Source organism: Lampetra fluviatilis, chromosome 37 (genome assembly GCF_964198595.1).
Source record: "Lampetra fluviatilis chromosome 37, kcLamFluv1.1, whole genome shotgun sequence".
NCBI lineage: Eukaryota > Metazoa > Chordata > Hyperoartia > Petromyzontiformes > Petromyzontidae > Lampetra > Lampetra fluviatilis.
The window spans coordinates 9,682,007-9,704,596 of record NC_136311.1 but is presented as its reverse complement, the minus strand read 5'-3'; the positions used below and the strand labels follow the sequence as shown (position 1 = coordinate 9,704,596).

The 22,590-nt window shown below is 49.8% G+C and overlaps 1 protein-coding gene across 4 annotated transcripts; it reads left to right on the top strand.

Moving 5' to 3' along the window:
- Nucleotides 1-445: 445 nt before the first annotated feature.
- On the top strand, nucleotides 446-20,736 carry LOC144945345 (uncharacterized). Of its 4 annotated transcripts, none has more exons than XM_078873807.1 (6): nucleotides 446-1,255; nucleotides 6,535-6,904; nucleotides 7,745-7,786; nucleotides 10,696-10,807; nucleotides 13,380-13,662; nucleotides 14,553-20,736. In XM_078873807.1, the coding sequence occupies exons 1-6, from the start codon at nucleotides 1,189-1,191 to the stop codon at nucleotides 16,325-16,327; spliced, it is 2,649 nt and encodes an 882-aa protein (XP_078729933.1). In that variant the 5' UTR covers nucleotides 446-1,188; the 3' UTR covers nucleotides 16,328-20,736. The 4 variants fall into 4 exon arrangements, with proteins under 4 accessions (XP_078729933.1, XP_078729931.1, XP_078729936.1 ...); XM_078873805.1 differs by having other exon boundaries at nucleotides 6,535-7,399; XM_078873810.1 differs by lacking the exon at nucleotides 7,745-7,786.
- Nucleotides 20,737-22,590: the final 1,854 nt, after the last annotated feature.

Genomic DNA, 22,590 nt, shown 5'->3' with positions numbered 1-22,590 from the left:
GCAGGCTTGCAAGTGTATTTGCTAGGCTCCAAAACAAATTTCTGCGGGAGAATTGACGGTTCAAATTGGTGGCGGGGCGAATTCCAACATTGGAAATGCACCCGAAATGTAACTTGAATTCTGCCCAATTCTCACAGAGCCACGCTGACATTACGATCCAGAATCCACAGTTCTCGCGCGCACGCGTCACACGCTGCCAATCCGCCGCTCCGGGTTTTGGTTTTCTTCCGTTGCGCGTGGCGCCCACCCGAAGTGTTTTGACGCCGAGTGTTGGGGCGGGGCGGTGCCCGAGACGGCGGTCGCCCCGCCTCCCAACAACAACCCAAAGCCCTCCCCCCACCCCACCGCGTGCGTTTATCCCGGGTGGAGATTCTAGCGCGACGGGCGGGGGGGGGGCTAGAGATTGTGAGGGGCGGGGCTGCAAGAGGAGGGGGGGAGGGGGGGGCGGGGCTGGAGTGCGAGCCCGCCATTTTGCGCGGGGTGGCGGTATTGTCCCGATGAGCCGGGGGGGCACGGGACGTCTCCTCGTCGCCTCGACTACAGCCGACGTCTACGGCCTTGCGGCTACTCCTGCTGCTGCTGCTGCGACTGCGGCGTGCAAGACGATCGTCGTCCTCAGGGGGTCGGTGATTGAGCGGTGGTAGTGGGACAAGAGTCGCTTAATCCGTGCTCCGCCGGATCGGATGTCATCGGTCGTGCGTAGCGCGGACTTATTTGCCTCTCCGGGTTTTATGAAGGGAAATTTGAAGTACGTCAAGCACTGGAGATAACAGGAAAGAGAAGACGCCTGGGCGGGCGGGCCGGCCGGCTGGGGGGGTGGCGGCGTTTGTCATCGGTGAAGTCGATTTGGCGGTCGCCGCAATGTTATTAGCGGGCGTTAGTTAGCGTGGTGATCTCGGGGAATATAACAAAAAGGTTGAGCTTTCATTGCGCTTTGCTTGCTGGCGGCGGAGTGGGGGGTGGGGTGTGAAGGGGAGGGGCCGTGTGCACGTGCGCGCACGTCCCCCCCCCCCACACGCGCGCGCGCGCGCGACCCACGTGTGCGCGTCGCGTGTGCGCATGCGCGGGCTCCCACGTGCGTGCGCGTGCGTGCGCGCCTTGGCGTAGCGCACACGTGTTTACACAACGCCCCCCCTCACCACCACCAACACCACCACCAACAACGTCGCCTCTCCACGTCGCGCCGACATGAACATCGACACGCTGCTGGAGGCCGCGCGATACGTGGAGTGGCAGGACAAGCAAGGCGCGCGCGGTACGTTTCGACGCACGCCCATGGGAGAGTTGCATACCAGGCTGGTACCGGCGCCGCGGTGACATCACTGACGGGGGAAGGGGGGGGGGTGCCGGGGATTGCGGGTTGATGTCTTTGGGGGGCGGGGGGGGGTGCTGGGCGAATGGCGGCTTCCGCTTGCACCACCTGCACTTGAGTCGCTGGGCGTTCGGAATACCGCAGTGTTAAACGTCGATCATTCGTATTCTTAGGTTTTTTCGGTAAAGTCACGTAGGTAAAACATCAAAATTAATTTATTTTATTTTCATTAATTTTGATGTTTTACCTACGTGACTTTACCGAAAAAACCTAAGAATATGATTCCTTGCAGTCACGAAAGCTTCAAATCTAGAATTAGTCGATCATTCGTTCTGAGCTAATTGGACGTGCTGCGGTTAATGGGTGGTGGTGGAGAGGGGGGGGGGAGATGGACCGATTCCACACGTGTCCCCGTGCCAAAGGAATGTGGAATTTCCACTAGCGGGCATTGCCCCCCCCCCCCTGCGTGTTTTGTACGCGCGGTGCAGTGGGGCACGTGGACCCCGCGTCACTTGCCAATGCCGTGTGCCACGTGACCCGCCGTGGTGCCTTGGGGCGTGACGCGCACGTGGCGTTTGTAGGATTTAGGTGCTGCGTTTACACGGCAGTACCGGTGGGGTAGTAGCAGCGGTGCGACTGACTCGTATCACTAGCAGTTGTGCCACCGACGAGTACAATGTAGAAGCAGCGGCACAACTGATTTGTACCAGCAGCGGCACATTTTTAGTACTGCTGGCTCGTGTTTACAAAGTACTTGCAGAGTAGTATCACGAGTACTCGATGTGTTCTGTCAGTGGTAGCTGCTGTAATGCCTTCCTGTATGACACCCGCAGCAGTATGAGTGTACAGCCAGTGGCACCGAACTTTGGCAGTGAAGGATCGACACCGGTAGGGATGACGGGTACAGCAAGTGGTGTTCGATTTCTCTTTGACCAATTTTTACATTTTAAGAAAATGCGCAAACGTCGGGAGCAGCAGCAGCATCGCGGAATTCTTTGCAACGCTCGTCTCGGGGGAACCATTGTGGCTCTCGGGTTGAAGGACTGTCCACTGTTGACACGTGCGTAGGGATGGCGTGCCCGTAATTAACGGATGTCTTCATGATGCAGTCCACCGAGGAAAATGAATTACATTTAATATCGTTTTACCTTGGCCATGGTTAAAATAACCGGCAAAAGCTTCTTTCATCTCTGGTTTCAGAATGCGAATATTCATTTTATACCGAAGGAATCTGTCCGATGAGCTCTCAAGCTTTCTTTCACAATACTCAAAAAACAATACACAAACAATCCACAGAAAACAATACGCAGAAAACAATACGCACAAAACAATACGCACAAAACAATACGCACAAAACAATACGCACAAAACAATACGCACAAAACAATACGCACAAAACAATACGCACAAAACAATACGCACAAAACAATACGCACAAAACAATACGCACAAAACAATACGCACAAAACAATACGCACAAAACAATACGCACAAAACAATACGCACAAAACAATACGCACAAAACAATACGCACAAAACAATACGCACAAAACAATACGCACAAAACAATACGCACAAAACAATACGCACAAAACAATACGCACAAAACAATACGCACAAAACAATACACAAAAAAACAATACACAACAAAAAAACCCACGATAGATTTTTGCAACCTTTGCACCACCAGGTGCGTCAATCTACAGGACAGTTCGTTCACCTCGTGCAGATTATTTTTTTAATGTTTGTGTTGTTGTTGTTGCTGCTGCTGCAACACAAAAAACAAATTTCTCATTCCCGGCTTGGCCCCTGAGGAATTATATCGTCCCGGGAAGAGACGTTGGAGAAACCCGATTGCACGGAGATGATGTCACGCGTTTCGCGTAAACACCCTGCCGCCAAAGACAAAGATCCCCCGTGTAGCGTTAACAGACTGTCGGGGCAAGTGCAGTTAGCGAGTAGCACCTGTGCAGGGGTGGGTGGCCAGCACCACGCCCGACGGCCGTTTCAAGTTTTCAAGTTTCATTTATTAAGAGCCATGCGGCTCTTGAGTCGGGTGCAACCGCAAACAAAATATGAACAGAGAACATCTTAAAGCGACGACGCGCAACAGAAACTTCCTGGATAAGCCAGCAAATCTTCCAGAAAAAAAGCACCGTATTACAACGCTGCGTGCAAAAATCCCAGCGTTGTCTCCCCAGGGGCGATGTTTTTACACACCGCACCACCAGGTACTCATTCGAGGCTGAGTCGACCTCGGGGGAAGGCCCAGGACCGGTTCAGATAATTGTCAATGGTGTTGGTGGCCGTGAGCGGGAATCGAACTCGGGTGGCTGGGTTCATGGCGTAGCGCGCCTACGCTACGCTGCCGCTCCCCCGACTGAGGAATTCTCGCGTCGGGGAAAGACGTTGGAGAAATCCATTTGCCCTCACCACCCCCACCATTCATTGCAATCTCGTCACTGCTTAGGGGATGGGCTCCTCCTTGAATGAAATGTCACTCTTTGGGGAAAGCCCTCCTTTGGGGCTGCGGTGACGTCTTGGCTCGGCAACGTACACGATGCACACGTACCCACCCCACCACCACCGGTGCAGTGATGTAATGCGTTCAGCAGCACCCCCGAATATTTCCCCGGACAATGCGCACGCACACACACGCCACGTCAACATCACATCACCACGGCCGCTTGCGAAATTGCAATTTTTTTTGTAGGAATAATCCTTTTGAGATGTGTCCTCAAACGCGGGTTTACATGCGCAACGCTACGTGTGGACTTGCCTTAGCGGGTTACATGTGCCCGTTCACGTGGCCACATGGCATCACGTTATTTGTGGAGGCAATTGTGGGGAGGTTTTTTTTTAGCGCAGCATGAAAACCACTTTGCCATCGTCATCCTTCAAGCCGCCGTACGAGTGAAGCGTCGACATTTATGGGTGCTGTTGTCAATCCGCTGCTAAGATGAGAGGAGCCCTTTCTGCCGCAGTTGCGAGTCATTGCAGTTATTTTACCACACGCTGACAAGCACAGATAGCAACAACAAAAACACATTTGCCAATAAAACTGCTCTATAGAGGTAAAGAAACATGTAATTGAAGACGTTTCGGGCAATGGCCCTTCATAGGAGAGAGATGGAAGGTACAACTACTAAAAACGTCACCAGTTATATATAACAAAAAAATTCCTCTGGAGGGGGGAGTATTATTGACGAATGTGAGTTTCTTGTCTGTTATTAGTATTTGTGCACCACTCCCAACGCTGCATCACATTTCTTGTTTAATGCGTCACGCTGGGTAGTGTCGGATGGTTAAAGGTGGGGGGAGCATTGTGGGGTACTACAATTATTGTACTCTCCAATGCTCTCCGCCAACTTTACAGCGCCAAATCGACCTACATCCCCTGTTTTCCGGAGAGTGGGTGCCCCCCTCCTCCCATGCCCTCTCTGTTTAAGCTCAGCCCTGCTCACCTTCCGCGTACCTGATGAGATCCGGTGATTTTGGTGCTCCGTGTTAAAACCGAAATACTGAAATGTGAAGTAATCTAACATGCGGGCAATGGTCCTTCAGGACAGATGGAGATCATTGCCTCATAACAGAGGTCTCAACCGGGTACCCGATACCCGTACCCCTACCCGATACCCGGCTACCTGGTGCGGCCGGGTACGGGTACGGGTAGACCGTGAGTCACTGGTGAGTAACTGTTTGTCACTCATTTCCCAACGTCTTGTCTCTTCTCACAATTCAAGTTCCTAGAATCAACCCACCCACGCCTGCAACATGGCTTCATCCCAGAGGTCGCAATCAGGTACCCGATATCCGTACCCTACAGGTAGGGTACGGGTACCCGTTTGCGACCTTGGTGCGGCCGGGTACGGGTAAGGAATCAAAACCCGTTTGCGACCTCTGCCTTCAAAACCGTGAACCTTAAAATTGGTCATTTTCTCTCGACATTAACTGCCCTGGCAGTCGGCATGAGCACAATGGCATCTGAATTATCCACTTCTGCGAGCTGTTCTCTCACAAAAGGGTCGTACTGCATCTGCGGGATCTATGATGCTTTGTCTTGGCATGACGCCGACATCACAATGGAGATAAAACCAGGGGTAAATGTATGGAAGCGAAACATTAAACACAGCTGCGGCAAGCGATGAAGAGTTAACGGCTCGCGCGTGGTAGTTTTTCGTTCGTAATTTTCACCTGATGAGAAGCGTTTTTGTGTGGTTCTCCTCCATACGAGTAGACCAGCAGTGATGGAGGGTGTGGAAATGAATTCAGTATGTAGTTATGATCATGTTGAAATACAATTGAGATGATTGGACGCTACACCTGTCTGGCAACTGATAAAAACGTCTCGTGTGATGTCGTGTAATTAGTGTACCGATAGAGCGCACTTTTTACACTAAGGGCCCCTTATTTGGTGTTTGAACATCTTAACACTTGTTTCATTGGCAGCAAGGGTAAAACCTATTATGTTTTTTGATACTGGAAATAAAGGTCCCATGTTATTAAGGCCCTCCCCTATTAAGATATGTATTTAAATTGGCACTGCCTACATCAATGTGGGATTTTATTATCCACCGTTACGTGCGTTGAGTGCTGAAAGGTCTTTTTAAACGGAGAAGACTGTTAAATATGGAAATGTATACCGTGCTGTGGTCGGCCGTGAGGAATGGCGTTTGTAAAACCGTGCGTTATATTTCCAGACTGGTCGGTCGTGCGGCGCGTTAATGTGTAAACGTTGAATACTTGAGAGCCTATAGTTGTGCCGTGTGATATTTTTAATCTAGCCCTCTGGTCAAAGGAGTTGCTTTCAATTTACTACTCATGCATCTCCGATAAGCGCGTTTGGCTACATATGGTGCAAAAGACGTTCAACATACATACATAAATAACATTGTACAACGAGCATCTTATGCCACTACAGGTTTATACACATTTATCGTTGCTGTAACCAACAATTTACAACTTTTTAATACAATTATGATGCTATATTGTGTTATCTTTATATCTTAAAAAAAGCTTTTGCGTAAATCTGCAGGTTTAATGATGCCACTGTTTAAACACTTGCCATCGCACCTTCTCACTGTCCCATCTTCAACAAGTGTGTGATGCAAAAATAACAGCTCTGCTTAGCCAAAACTCGCAAGGCCTTTAAATAGAAGTGATACATCAGGGGGCGAGCCTTGTGTGTGGTTTAATGAAAAGAGTGTTGACTTGTGTTTCAGCGGACAAGCTCGAGATCTCGTTGGAGCGCGATGTGGAAGGCCGGCTGTCGAACGGGGACCACACCCCGCACGTGTACACGCTCATGCTACCCACCGGCGCCCTGCTGCCCACCGCAGCGCCGCCCTCGCCCTCCTCGGCTCGGCGGCCCACGAACGGCACGTGCGACGCTCACACGGGCGGGCGCGCGCACGCCGTCTCGGCTGTCACCGGCGCCACCGCTCCGCCTTCGACCCTGCACCATCACGGCGCCTCCCAGAGCCCGGGGGGGGCGGCGGTGGCGGCGGCGGCGGTGGCGGCGGCGGCGGCAGTGTCGCCCCCATCGGCCAGCTCGACGTCCGACCCGAGCAAATTGACGCCCGATTACAAGAGGTTCGCCCCAACGCAGCCTCTGTCGGCCGGCACAAATGCCACACCAAGGTCCGGCCCGGGTGGTCGGGCTGCTCAGCAGCAGCAGCAGCAGGCGAACGTTGCCACAGCGGGTGGGATGATGGCAGTGACGGTTTCGCCATCGCAACCACCTCTCGCAGAGACTCCAGCCCCGATCCCAGCCCCGGTTAATGCTCGATTTGCGAACCCAGGCCGCGTCCTGCTTCACCATCATCAGAACCATCAGCAGCAACAGCCTACCTTGTTGCTGCCCGCTTCCACGTTTAAGGAGCCGTCGCTCTCTGCGGGTTCGGGCTCCGAGAGTCCTGGCCGAGCGTTCCCACAGGCCGCGGGGCCGGGTTCGGCGAGTCCGGGCCAAGCCGGGGTCACTGGCCAGTCGGCTCAGCCAGCGCTGCTACCGCCCATGGCGCCCAGCAAAGTCGCACAGGCTTCGGCAGATGAGCTATTTCCAGCCGATCAGAAGAGGAGACCAGGAGGGTCAGTACTCTGATTCGTCTCTGGTCTAGTCGATTAACCTCTGGGTGATTTAATCTCTGGTCTAGTTCAGCTGTGTAAGTGATTATTCAACTTTGATCCTGGTCGTGTGTGCTTTTATTTTTCATTTTAGCAATATATTTCTTTGTGAGGCTTAACTTACGAGCGCTCTTTGCAAACCCGCGTCTACGGTTAACCCCATGAAGTTTTTTTTTCCGTTTCTTTTCCGTAGCTGAAGGCTCAAAAAAAAGATATCCGTTGATTAACATTAAAAATATTTGATTTATTTAACGAAAGCAAAATAAAGCCAAAAAAGTAAATGTCATTTATCCCTTTCCCGATAAACAGTGCCGGAACGAGGGAAGTCCACAACAAGCTCGAAAAGTCCAGGTAAGTTTTGCGACGGGTACTGGGAGAGGGACTTTGATATAGAGACCATTTTCCAAAACTGTCTTGCCGTTTTCTAAGAGAGGCCAAGTGAATCAACGAGGACTTAAACCTTTGAAGCCGTTTGAAACCTAAACACGTGTTGAAATACACGGTGCTATCACGATGTACGTACGGAGATGTGTTGAACTTCTTTCGCACCGTACATTAGCCAACCGTGCCAATCAGAGGTGCGGGGAAGGACAGTGAACTAAACGCAAGAAGCAGTTTTCCAGAGCGTCAATTAAAATGGTACCGAAACGTAAAAGCTTGTGTTGGTAAGCAGCGCTTTGTGACCGCTTAAAACGCTTGCGCGGGTGTTGAACAATTTTCACACCACAGTACGCTCGGGTGCCACCTGAGCGTATTGAATTCGAAAAGTGTTTTTGTGCGTTGCGCGAGACGCCCTCTCGGTCGGTAACGGCGAGCGGTCAGATTTGGCGAGTGTAAATTTTTCACGCGACTTCTTAAAGACGCGCTCAGAAGGTCAAGCTGCATAGCGGTGAGCTTACGCCTCGCGGTTTGGGTGACGGTGCACCCCACCCTGCCACCAAGCACCGCTGCAGTGCGGGGTGGGTAGGGGGGTGAACGGCTTGGGCGGACAGAAAAGAGGGTGGCGGCACTTTTAAGAATCAGAATATTTTTAGTGGAGGAATCCGATGAGCTATAAAGCTCTTTATGACATGTCCAGTAGAGGCAGGTTGCAACAAACAGTACAAAAACATGCTAGCACAAAGTACAAGAAATGTAAACAAATCACCCAAACACCTACAAATTAAACTAAACCATCCCCATCCTACAAGGCAAAGCCCACTAAGGTATTAACTTATTTTTCAGAAGTTACCTGGCCATAAATGATGGCTCAACAAAGTGGCCCATCATTTGGATATTTACAGCACCAAAATAATCTCAAAAATCTCGATGCATGTTTGAGTAAAACAAATACGTTCACCTCGCGCGCCGTGTTGAATCTCTCGCGCTGCGATGTTGCCAAGTGGAGCTGGGTGGCATCGTTGCCCAACCACCTTTGTCTTTTCACCTGCTTTAAAAAAAAGAAAGTAATTTCAACGTGTGGATCGCTCTTACATTTCAGGTGTGCAATGGCATGCGGATTGCCGCGGACCCTAAAACACGGGTTGTCGCCACGTGATGCCGTTGTGAATTGACTTCCATTTACCCAACCGATGTATCAGAGTTGGGGATAATGAGAATAATCACAACTCCTCTGAGAGGGATCTTCCCACAATAATGTATGGATAATCAGATGCCAACTAATAGAAATTTACCCGAATAAAATAAATTAGGGCAAATAAGCAAGTGCCAAAATAATATCTGCCTATTTAAAAAATATATAATTTTGTTTTTAATTGTAATGTAGTTTTAATTTATGTAGGAGCAGGCGGTAGCCTACCAAGATGACGTTATTACAAGGTTGTGCATCCAATGCCAACGTAGCGGTTCTGCAAGGGGGAGGAATGTAGGAAGCTTTATAACCACACCTTGCCAGCCGGAGCGATTTCTGCTTCTCCGGTTTTGTCCTCTGTGCTGTTGTGCAAAAGTTTGTTCCCTTGGCCTCCCTTAAAAAAAAAAAGCCCCCATTTACGTCTGCTTTGTCAAAGCCCCGTGGACGGTTCTCACGAGACCTCTAATAAATCTTTGAAGCACCAGTTTGCTTCGTTTGAAACGCCTTCACTTTCGGAGTAAGAAACGGGGTCTGAAGCGCAGGATTTTTTGTTTGAGATGTATTGCCGCACGTGTGGTGTTTTCAAGAGGTCCCCTGTTCTTTATCTCGACTGACGTTTGCGCTCTTGCAGTGCTGCCCCTTGCATAAGTAGGGGAATGCGGTACGGGTGGTCTCTGAATGTAAAAAGTCTCATCCCGACCACGTTCCCGTTGATCTCGCGGGAGCGATTGTGCATCGCGATGTCGGATCTGCAATCGTTCCACTTCGAATCGTAGTATACGACGCCACATTCCATAATGAAAAAAAGACTTTGTTTTTATTTTTGATACATATCTTTAAGATTGTGCTTTATTGCAAAATATGCATTTGCAGTAATGCATCACGCTTGACGATAGTAACGGAGCACCTGGCCAATAGACTGAGGTCACAATAACTACGTTGACGGATCGAGATTCTGTGATACCGTAGATTCTATAATACGGTGTAAAATATAGTTCTGTTGGCATTCCAGTCTCTCTTGCGCGAGGTATTTTTGTTGTAAAGGGCAGACCTGTGACACTTGACGTCTTGATTTTTTTTTTGTCTCACGTTTTTCTCTCTGTGTACATGGCAGCGTCTTGTCTCTTGGCTTGAGCGATCTTCTTGTTCATAAGAGTTTTTTTGGGTTAGATTGCGTAAATGTGTCGTTCAACCCGCCACCACCCGACACAGCCAATAAGGAAGGTTTGTCACGTGAACAAAACGTTTTAGGGAGTAAACCCACAACATTTACAATTCGAGTACGACGTTTTGCCAGTAATTACAACTAGCATCAGGCGACAGCCAGTGTTGTCAACTCTGGCAACACGCCGGTGTGCTGTACGAGTAACAAATTGGCATGTTTTGTTTACGTGACAAACCTTATTAATTGGCCGTGGCGGGTTTAATGACATTTATATTTACGCAATCTAACCCAAAAAAAACCTCTGTTATGGATAATACTGGTCGCCAAAGCCTGCTACGTGTTAAACTGATCTTATTGTTGCTGCACTCCTGTCCGGGTCCAGGCACAACGGGCACGACTCCCCCCCCCCCCCCCCCCCGATTCCCCTCCTCCTCCTCCTCCTTGCGCGTCTTGGCTAACGTTGCACGACCGTGAACAATGTGTGGTGGGCGTTTGCGCGATACCTGTGGCCCTGCTTGCCCGCAGGCGCGCTCACCTCAAGGAGTGCTTCGACGCGCTCAAGAAGATCATCCCCAGCATGGAGGAGAAGAAGACGTCAAATTTGACGATCCTGCGCGGAGCCCTGCGCTATATCCAGGTACGGTGTTGAGGGGGGAGGCGGGAGGCTGGGTGGGGGGAGGGGGTTGGCATTGGTGATTATCGCAGTGTCGACTCTGCAACAGGAGCCCGGATATATATATGTATATATATATATACATATATATATGAGCACAGATATTTTTGCTTGCTATCAAATCCGACTTTGTGAGCAACAATTGGTGTTTGTGTCATTGTTCTTTTGCAGGGCTGTCAGGAGAGCGATGCGTGTTCACGCACGATAGTAGCCTGCAATACGTGTGGGGGCGGGAGGGATGGGGGCGATGTTGCTGTTGAGCTTCACCCAATTCCGTAGTTTGCAAGTCATTTTTAAATGTGGCACATATGGGCAGGGATGCCGGTATCCGTGACCGACTCCTTTTCTGAATAACGTGGCAAGATCTTTTAACGTCCACTGTGCCACTTCTGCTACAAGCAAACACATCCTTGCATTGCACCGCTGAGGGGGTAGACACTTTGGATGTAAAACAAACCTGCTCTTGCTCCTAAGGGTTGTACCTAATTATCGAACTTGAGCAATACAATAATAGTTTTACGCAGCATTTAGATGCAGCTGTGTGTCGTGACGCGCATTCTGAGATGGTCGGGAAGAGGAGGGATTTTATTTTCAGGGGGAAGGAGAAGGGGGCGGAATCATCCAGAATATATTTTTACCCGCACTTATTACAACTGCATTATTGGAGTCCTGTGAAGAGAATTTATTTTTAAGCTCTCGGCAAAACCGTGCAAACCGTCTTGCCTCAAACAGCAAACGCAAATGCTGTCAGAATTGTATTTAAATTCAATCGTTTAACCTCTTTTTTCTTTCTACACGGGGGGCACAATTTTTATTTCCCCTTTCGAAAAGAGTGTTCGTTGCATATAAAAATAAAAGTCAACATTTTAAATGATCGGCCTGAAGTGCGCCAAATTACCTGAAAAAGCTCAACTTTAACATGAGTTTTTTCGTGCATTCGTTGATTACTTCGCTGGGACCATCAACTGGCTCCACTTGAGAACCTGTCTAAATCTCGCACTCGCCTGAAATTGAACCCAGGTTGTCGGTGGTTCCAGATCCGTGCCCTGACCTTGTATTAGCCACCCGGCCACCGCCCCATAATTTATACCTGAGGGATTTAATATCCAATGTGTAATCCATGTGATGGACACTCTTTTGTACAGTGCAGCAGGGTAGAACAGAATAATTAGAACGGGAATATGAAACGGGCCATCGGTCCACACCACTCGTCTATTCCTTCACACCGTGTTCTATTCCCTCAATTTCAATCATGCATTCTCCTAGACTACTGTCCAGATGCCACAAACTTATACGGCAGTTTTTTTGAAAGCGCTCGTACACTTTTTCCTGCAAATTGTTCACAAGTCTATTGCAACATCATGCAACTCTGAAAACGATTATCTTGAACAATTTATTCCATGAAATGTTGCGTGCTAACTAAAACCGCGTAACATGGCTTCACTCTACAGAATGAGGAAGCCCTTTCGTGCGTTTTGCCTTTTTGTATATAACCGGCACTGGCCGCTCATTTTCGTGGGACGCACACAACCGAGGTGGAGGGTGGGTGGGCGGGCGGGGAGGCGTCGGTGCCACGCACGAACCTGGCTCAATGCCGTGGGATGGCGGGTGACCATCGTGCCGATGTGCCCGGTGATGGTGCACCGCTGCATGCAAGCCGACCAACATGCGTATGATAGCCAGCCAGCGAAAATGTTCTCGTAGTGTGTGAAAGGATGTAAAGATAAGTGCAGGTAGCATGCATACTTAGGTTTTTGGGGGGTGGGGCGGGGGTAAAAGCGTCAACAATCTCTACTAAGGAATCTTCTCAACGAGTCTTGGGATAAACTGATTCTGCTTTCCTGGTTCAAAAGAAATACTTTCATGTAACGTTTAGCAATTTGTACTGTGGCAAGCGTGCTTGACTGAAAATCAGAAGGATAAAAGTTAAAATCCCAGCCCTTAATTTCTTTCCGATCAAAAGATGAGTTTGTGTGAAGTTAATATTGGTCATCCGGTGGAGAACTGACCTGTGTAGGAATGTTGAATTATGACAGCTACCTCAGCTCATGAGCACCGCTTCAGGCTCCTTCGAGCAGAGAGACGCTTAGAGACTTATTTTGTAATTCTAAATGTTGTGAGTACGCTTTCGCGTAATTGCTGAATTGCACGTTTTGGATGTCATTGTCACCTGGCATCGACTCGCTTATTCTTAGGAGGCAGGTCGTCTTCATGAGAGCAATTGTGAGCAGCTCGGGAGACCAATAGTGGTTTATGTAACACGACATCAAATTCAAATCCATTGTAACACGCATCGTACATGCGTTGAACTGTTTCTGTAAATTATATGCGAGTGTTTAATTTAGGTTTGAGCGAATGAGTCGATACAAATGTACGACAAATGAGATGGCAAAACTGGATCCAAAACAAATTCTAGAAATCGAGTCACGATCCTGATTTATAACTGTTCACCAAATCACGCAGTGGAGAGATTCATCACCTTCTTGGCTTATGGCCCTTGGTTGTGACTGCCCCGTGACCTCTGCTGCTCACAAAGGTGCTCAAGCGGAAGGAGAAGGAGTTTGAGCACGAGATGGAGCGTCTGGCTCGCGAGAAGATCTCGTCGCAGCAGCGCCTTGCCGACCTGCGCAACGAGCTGGGCGAGAGCCTGGACTCGGCGCACATTGAGAGCCTCCTGCGCCAGGCCATGCCCCGCGGGCCCACACCACGGCCGGGGCACTCGAATAGCCGCGGCGCCACCGCCGCCGCCGCCGCCGCCGGCACCGATGACGACGAGGATGACTACGCGGAGGACGACGACGCGACCTCCACAGCCTCTGGTGAGCGACGGCTTCCCGGCATTTGTGTCGGGAGGGGTGAACGATCAATCGAATGGGAGTGGGCGGGGTGGAGGGGAAGTCACGCTGGCCTCTCTTCACGTGACTGAGAGTGTGAGGTGTGATTTCGCATAGCAGGGCTCGGATTGAAGCGGGTGTGTCGCACGGTTGTCTGTTCAAGCGTTGGGTGATGCAAAATTGATACCTTTTTCACTTCACAGACAAGCTGTGCCGGAACCATGCCAAGCCAGCCCCTTAATTGGTATTCAGAAGCATCGGTTTTGCGTTGCACCGCAGAAGCTGGGCAGCACTGCTAATGTCACACTCGAGTGTGAATGAGTCCGAGGTGCACGTAAATGACACAGGGTGCTACTGACTGACATCGCACGCAATGAATGCATCATTATGCCCCAGCCCGCTGGGCCCTGCTTGGTGCCAAATCAAATTCAGATGTCTTGTGAGGCCATATCATGGTTCTGGCTCGAGGGCCCTACACTGGCACAGCTCTGGGTGTGCCAGTCATTCCCACATTTTCCTGTTAGGCAGAGTTTACGACGAATGTTTTGTAATTTTTTTGGTCTTTCTTTTAAAGATTGCATTTATGAATTTAACACCGTTGGCTTTCGCAGCGGATATGATTCGCAATATTTTTTTTGGGTCCGATTGTGATCAATCATTTTTTTATTCCCATCCGTATCAAACATCAATTAATCTCTGCCACAAACAACCGATGCACAAAAGATGGAACTGTCAGAGCATTGGCTAATTTTGCTCTTCAATGTTATCCCTCCCCTTCTCATGTCAAAATTGTCTCGCCGAAGCCTTTGGGCTCGAGGTAAATGAGCATCTCCCTCGGCCTTAACATCCGGTTGAACCGATTTGCTTTGTTGCAGAGGGAGAAGAAAACGTGGATGAAGAACTGGAGAATTCTGGACCCGTCCTGCCTTCTGAAACACCATCGTGGTTCCAAAAGACAGCATCACCCCAGAACGTACCATCCCAGCCTCTTTCCCAGAATGCACCGATGCAGCCTTTTTCCCAGAATGTAAAGGTGCAGGCTTTTGCCCAGAGTGCACCTTGGCAGGCCCTTCCCCACGCTGCAAAAGGACCGGCGGCCAGTCAGAACACCACGGTGCAAATCTTCGCCCAGCACACGGCATTGCAGGCTTTCCCTCAGGGCGCTCCGGTGCAGGCCCCTTCGCAAGAGCCGCCTGGACAGACCTCTCAAAACGCGGCCCTGCAGGCGTTGGCGCAGCACGCCACCGTGCAGACTCTATCTCCGCGTACCACGGTGCAGGTGCTCTCCCAGCTTGGCTCGCCAATACAGGTGGCTTGCCACCCCGCGCCGCCAACCGCGCCGTCCGGTGCGACGCCTCGTAAAGCTCCGCAGGCTACGTCACCGCAGCCGGCGGCGGCGGCGGCGCCCGTCCGCCAGGTGCCAGCCGTCGGTCCGGGTCGGCACGTGGGCGCCCAGGTGCCCGCGGCCCAGCACGCGTCGGTGGTGCAGGTGGTGGGCGGCGCGGCGCCTCCCGGCTCCTCCCAGCAGCCCCTGCGGCCGCCAAAGCTGGCGACGGTAGTCGGCGCGCCATCCCAGAAGCCGCACGCCCCGACGTCGCAGAACCACTACCACGCCGTGACGGTGACCACGGCGACCGCACGTGCCGTGGGCCCGGCGCTGTCGCACGCGCCGACGCTGCATCGGAGCGTCGCACAGCACGTGCTGACGCTGCCGCACGCCCTGGTGCACGACAAGGCCGGCGTGGCGACCACGCTGAGCCTAGCGGCGGCGGTGCCACAGAGGGCCGTCGCGTCCGGCCAAACGTCGGTCATCCAGGCCCCGCTCGGCCACGCGCTTCACGTCCTCCGTCCCGTCAACCCCGACGCGGGCGGCAAGCCCACCCCGGGCCTGCAGGTGGCAGACATTCGTGCCGTGTCTGCCGCGGGCCCCGGCTCCCCGGCGACGAGCCACGCCGTGAGCGGGAGCCCCAAGGCGGCGGCACCGCTGCTCATCGGGCAGACCGGCCCGCTCGGACACGTGACGGGGGCGCACATCCTTATCGGGCGGCCCAGCGCCGCCGTGATCCACGTGGCGCAGCCCGGCGTCCCGCAAGGCGTCATCGGCGGGGTGGGATCAAGGGGCGGCCCCCGCCTGACGCGACCCCGGGGGGGGGCCCCTTCTTCATCCGCGGTGACTCTGGAGGTTGCTCCGAAGGCGCCCACGCTCGTGCACCCTTTACCCGCCGGTGCTGTCGCCACCACCACCCACATCATCAGTTTGCCTGTCCTCATCGGGCAAGGCAGCGGAGCGGCCGGTCAGCTGGCGGCCGCTTCGGTTCTGGTCGGACGACCGGGCAGTTTGGTGGAGCCGCACGTCACTCCGGCCATCGCATCCGCCTTGGCCGATGCTCGCGCTGCTACCGCCAACGCCGCGGATGCAAAAGCGCCTGCCGGCGACGTGATTCCTGCCGTGGAGCAGCCCGAGCCAGCCGCTGCCACGACCGCAATGGAGACGCAGCGAAATGTGACGCCCGCAGGAAGAGCTGCCCCTGTGCTTGCGTCTACGTCGGCGTCTACGTCGGCGCCAGCAGCAGTGCCAGTGACTTTGCCGGCGCCCTCGCCAGCGCCCCCGCCTGCCCTGCCGCCACACGATGCGGAAGCGCCGAAGTAAAGGGACGTTTCGGTGCGGCGTGGCCCATGGACGATCACGACTCCACGCTTTTTTTTTAAATCTCCGTCGACGACGCAACGCCGTCGCCGTTGCGCCTGTGCAAATGTGCTCATTGTGTATTTGCCCGTGAGGTGTACGAGAACGGGTGCGGACGAATTTGTTATTCATGATGATCGTTTGGGTAGTGCTGGTCGGGTACATGAATGACGTTGGTTACCGTGCAGTCGAACTAGTGTCCTCCTTTGGTAAAATGATCCTAAGTTTTCATTATTGTCGAAGGTTTAAATGTGTAGCTGAGCTAATTTAAATGATAGAAACCAGCTGACATTTGTATATTATCGTAATGTCAATTTTATAATAAATGGAACTTTTGTACATATTAATTGCTGGTATATACTGTGAAAATGTGGCAAGTGTTTTATTATAAACCGACCCTGTGTGTTGCTTTGGGATGCTTACTAAAGCTTTGCCCAGCTGCATTTACATAAAGGGAAGAGTAAGCTCTCGAATGCACTTAACCAATGTCATTTATAGTAGCCGATGGTCAAAGTCTTTTTAAACACTTAATTTGTAATATTTTTTTTATATCACAGCATAGCATTTTGGTATTTTGGCTAGCGCAAGCTTTACATTTGAGATAACTGTGCGTGAGGCAACGTGCTCAGCAGTGCAATATCCTGTGTCCTGTACGAGTCCCGTGGGCGAGCAGCTGGGGCGCGGGGTGGAGCAGCCGCACAGCGGAAACCATTCCGCTCTCGTGTGGCGGTGACACACATCGTCACATCCCTACCCTCCTCAACAACGAAACGTCTCTTGTCGGCTTACGCGATCTGCGCCTAGAGCTGGTTCACATGACAACCCCTCTGCCCGGGCAACGTGTTCTTTCGTATAAACGTGTGGGTATTGTTGACGATGGAAATTAGAAGTCTGCAATGGTGATTTCTTTTTTAAGTTTTTGTCAGAGTGTGGTGAGCCAAGCCAGGTGTGTTGTGGGAAGTTTGGGAGAACTCTAGCTACGTGTTATAGCTTAGCGACTGGTGGTCACCTAAATGTTTCAACGGCCCCTGAAGTTGCCCTTGCTTTGGCTTTGTGTACACCGTTACGTGTCCGTTAAGCCCATAAGTAATAGAATAGCGAGGTTATCTCGGTGGCTTAACTTGGCCCTTGGAGACCAGAAATACATTTTAGGCGATTTATTTTTGTCCAAAACATTTCCCTTTTGGCGACATCACCAGAAAAATGTATCCAACTTGGCCAATTTTGTTGTCGAAGGATTTAATCATTGCCATTGTGAAATAATAGAATCTGAACATGGGATGTGGACAATAATCTCCCACGGGTAAGACAAACATTGACCATTGCATTTCCCCTTTACTCAACATCTTACATTATTACCCGTCCATATAACAAAGACATACAGCTAGGACTCGGTCAGCAGGATTACATTGCCGCATTCTTTGCACAACAAAGTGTCAAAACATTACATTCCAAGGCGCCTCGGACAAAAAAGCAACGTTCCAGTATTCTTGATTCTTTCGGTAAAGTCACGTAGAAGGAAAATAATAAAAGTAAAACAATAAAATTCTCACGACGTTTCGATTGCCAAAATAAAGAGAATTTTATAGTTATATTTTTATTATTTTATTATTTCCCTTCTACGGTACTTTTCCGAAAGAACCAAGAATATGAATCCCTGCAGTCACGACAGCTTTAAATCGAAATGTAACGTTACAGTAGTACCTGGCGCAGCCGACAGAGGGAGAGAACGCACCGCAGGCCATTCGAGCTTTGACGTTTTCGATGGCTTTTTCTGCATTGTGCAAGCAGCAGAGTTGGCATTGGTAAGCTGTAATTTTGAAAACCGAGTGGCCAAGCTTGTGTGCAAGAGAACACATTCCTGTGGAGGAGGGAGCTGGTAGGAACGTTGGGTTGCTCGGTCAATGGCCAGGGTCAACGGCGGCGTGGTGTATTCCGCAAATATGCCCGACTGTGAGGGCGGGAACAAGCCGGCGTGAGTAGGTTAAACGTTGAGTTTTATAAGGGCACCACGGGGTGACCAGCCCCTCCCCACCCAGCCCCACCCTCCCCACCCAGCCCCTCCCCACCCTCCCCTCTCCACCCAGCCCTACCCTCCCAACCCAGCCCCTCCCTGCACGACGGACACAATAATCCCCTGTGGGCTGGTGTCACCAGAGGTTCCTACCAGTAAAAAGTGTTCTTGACCAGTTGCGCATATTGAGCTCCAGCTCATTCGGCTGTTTCGTATTCCGGACCTTGCACCGAATACATTCGCATGGCACACTCGAACACATGCCACGCTCTAACGCATGCCGTACGCACACACCGCTGTTTAGCGGTGGGGGAGAGATGCTTATTTGACGACGCCGTGCAGATTGGGTCTACTTCACCGTGGCTTGTTTAAATCGACTCGCGTACTGTGACCGTGACAATAGCGAGGGGACGGCGTTTTAAAATGCATTTTTGCACTAGGATATTTTGTAACAAAGCTGAAGGTTTTTATGAAACCGGTTCTTTTGTTTTTGACCGGGCATTTCAGCTGTACTGTTCTTGCGACGTTGTTCTTGTTTGTCTTGAAGCGTTCTGTCATTTATGAGCAGTCGGGGAGGGGGGGGCACATTAAGCCACTTGTATTACCCTGGTTGAGCATTGTAATTCAGATGTGTGTGTGTGTACGTGGCGTACATTGGTTTCAATAGCATTTCCAATTTAAACGGTGAGTAAAAGGGCGTTCATAAAAAAAAAACGTATTAATTACATTTAGAAATAATCGTAGTGCCCTTATTCCCATTTTGAAGGCCTGCTGTGATTCTAACGGCCACCCAGAATATGCCATGATACACTCCGAATGATGTATTAATTATCATCTCAAAGTTGATGCCGACCGTCAAGTACTTGCCAATTGCAAGACGCCTCATCGTCATCTTTTGTCGTGGGAGGCTCAATGAATTCAACTCCCCCCGTCTCTCTCGATGCTTCGTGGTGTTTGTTATGGTGACGTTTCATTCGCATAACTGTTGCGTGTCATGTGGCAGTCGCGGGTACTAAAATGCACAGTACTGCAATGCAAATAATTGGAAATATTTACTGGCTCGGCCATTGTACAACAGCCCTATTTGTACATCAGTTTAGAATGGACGGCTGCACGTGGAATGGTGGCTGTTGATGATTGATGGTCTTGTGTCAATCGATCGATAATTGGGGGGTGGGTCTCATCCATCAACCAATAAAGTGGGCACTCCACCATCAGCCAGGAGATAGGACATTCTGTGTATAGCCTAGCCCTGCCCTAATCCATAACCTTGGTTTGGGGTGTGTGGTGGTTGTCCTTTGACTGTCTCCCGCCGTGGGAATGTGGAATGTTTACATCCTCAGGGCTGGCAATGGAGATTAAGCACTGCCTCCCCCATACTCACTTGAATGTGGGCACACTAACTTGAGGAATTCACGAGGATACCAAAATGTAAAATTTAGAAGAATACAACAAGAAATGCTCTGTTTAGGTCAGTACAGTTAAATGAGTTGGCAAATTTCTGGACGTTGAAATAGATTTTTAGGGTGCGTACAAAATGTTTTGTGTTTTAGATCCGATACATCTTTGGGTTGTGCCTCGTGTTGTTCGACCTGATGTGTGACGATGCATCCACGTGTTGTTTTGCTTCCGATTGGGTTCCGATGACGTACATCCAATGGAATCGAAAGAAAAAACTTACGAGATGTACGTCATGATGTACAAGTACGGCATTGTTACATCGTTGGAAGAAAAACTTTACTTGTGCGTACGTCATTATGATGTACGCGTACGTCATGATGATGTACGCGTACGTCATGATGATGTACGCGTACGTCATGATGATGTACGCGTACGTCATGATGATGTACGCGTACGTCATGATGATGTACGCGTACGTCATGATGATGTACGCGTACGTCATTGTGACGTCATTGTGACGCCATTGGAAGAAAAACGTAACGATGTTATGTGTACGTCGTGGAAGGGGAAAAGGTTAAATTACCCCTCGAGGTGTGGATGATGTTGGGATGATTATTATGCCACCGTTTGTGTATTCATTGCTTTTGACATTTTTTTTACCAATGCAAATTTAATTGTCTTTAACTTGAGTGTGAACATGAGTGTAAACGTAGTAACACCATTTTTTTAAGTAAGGCATTGTCACAATGGTGGGGAGTAATTGTGGGATTCTGAACAGGAGCAAGTGATGTTGATTTGCTTCTGTGCATGTTCAGTTGCCGACGATCGTTGCACAAGATTGAATACTACTCTAATTTGAGTGTCACTTATGTTTTTGCATACTCAACTTCTGAGATATTGTCGTGTATGCAAATTAAGGCACGTGATTAAATTATTAATGTGTTCACATTTGAACTTAGGGCCGCTTTAGTCATCTTTGAATGCGCCGTAAAATTGTCCCAACGGCACCGCCAAGACGGAATGATGATACACGCCAGGTATAAGTGATCTTCCACAAATTATTCATATTCTTAGGTTTTTTCGGTAAAGTCACGTAGGTAAAAAATTAAAATTAATAAAAGTAAAAAAAAATCACGACGTTTCGGAGGCAACACAAGCTTCCGTCTTCAGGTGGAACCGTCACAGCCCGACAGCTGTATCAAGTAAATCTTCCACAAAGTTGTACAACGAACCGCATTGCTGGGTTCGGACATTAGCAGAACAATGGTTAATCGAAATAGTGAATGCTCCTGAAAGTGTAATTTTTCAGCATATGTTTATGCAAAGGCTGACAAGTTTTGTTCTATCTTAACATTTCTTGCAAATTTGTACATAAGTAAAATGTCCATTAAAAACCTGTTTTAAAAATCTGCCTCGAGCTAGAATTGTTTTTGCAAAGTTGCCCACGTACCTAACGATCCTGTGTGGTGATGTGCCCTATGATGTGCCCTTTCCATGATACCATTCAAACACAAAAAAATACGAGAGGACATCGTTCATTTTGAGGAAACAGGGTTTGGCAATGATAATTGGTTTTTTACCCTTCTATCTGGCAACAAAACTGACACCTTTTTACAAGGAGTCATGTTTACATAGACCGCAATACCTGCAGGTTCCTATAGTGTAAAGGCTTACCCCGAGCTCTCATACTCTGATGGTGCATTGTCTTTGAGTTGTGCGCCTTTTGGCGTCATCTGGTCCAACCCATGTGAGACTAGGCTCTAAGGAAAGCTGTCTCGGGTGTGGACCAATCAACTTCAAGGACAGTGCATACATTATCAGAGTTATGTTTTTTGTTTGCATTTTGACTGCAGGTGTAGTGGTCTATGCAAACATGACTCCTCGTAAAAAAGGTGCCAGTTTTGTTGCCAGATAAAAGGGTAAAAAACCAATTATCACATTTTTTACTGGCAAATGAGGTACAACTGGTGTAGAGGGTTTGGCAATGTTGAATATCATCCAGTGCAAAAAAATATAAACTCGAGCCTGGCATATTGCATAATCTCACCTCGCAAAGGGAATACAATAGACTCAAAAGCAGCCGGCTCGCCTACAGTTGGAACTCCACAGGTCACTTTAAAGTCCATTACATCAAGAAAATGCCAAGGTCATTGACTTGAGCTGCTTGAAAAACAATTGAAGTGAAGGCCTTGCAAAATGCGGGAAACAACGGGCGGATATTTCTGTCAAGATATTTTTGAAAATAATTGGTTTATTGAGTATTTTACTTCAACTGCGGTGGCTCAAGGGTTGGTATTTTGATAAGGGAAATTGGAAGGGTGTCTTGTTTTTGCTGAGCCTTTTTTGTCTTAAATACACCCGTGCTCAACAGCTGTCAACATTTACGGACTAAAGTGTCCACAGTATATTAAAACCGGTTCTGTAGAACGTACAGCAAGAATAAGCAGCACCTCCTTTGCCTACATGTAAACCTTTGATACTGCAGACTGCAGCGAACAAGCATTGTTCACAAATCAACTCGGGAGTACACTAACACATTCCTGCGGAGGGAGCTGGTAGGAACGTTGGGTTGCTCGGTCAATGGCCAGGGTCAACGACGGCGTAGTGTATTACGCAAATATGTCCGACTGTAAGGGCGGGCACAAGCCGGCGTGAGTAGGTTAAACGTTGAGTTTTATAAGGGCACCACGGGGTGACCAGCCCCTTCCCACCCAGCCACACCACCCCTACCCCCCACCCAGCCCCACCCTCCGCACCAAGCCCTGCTTGTACACCAGTCGCTAACCACGCTCCGACTACGTCCCACGTGACC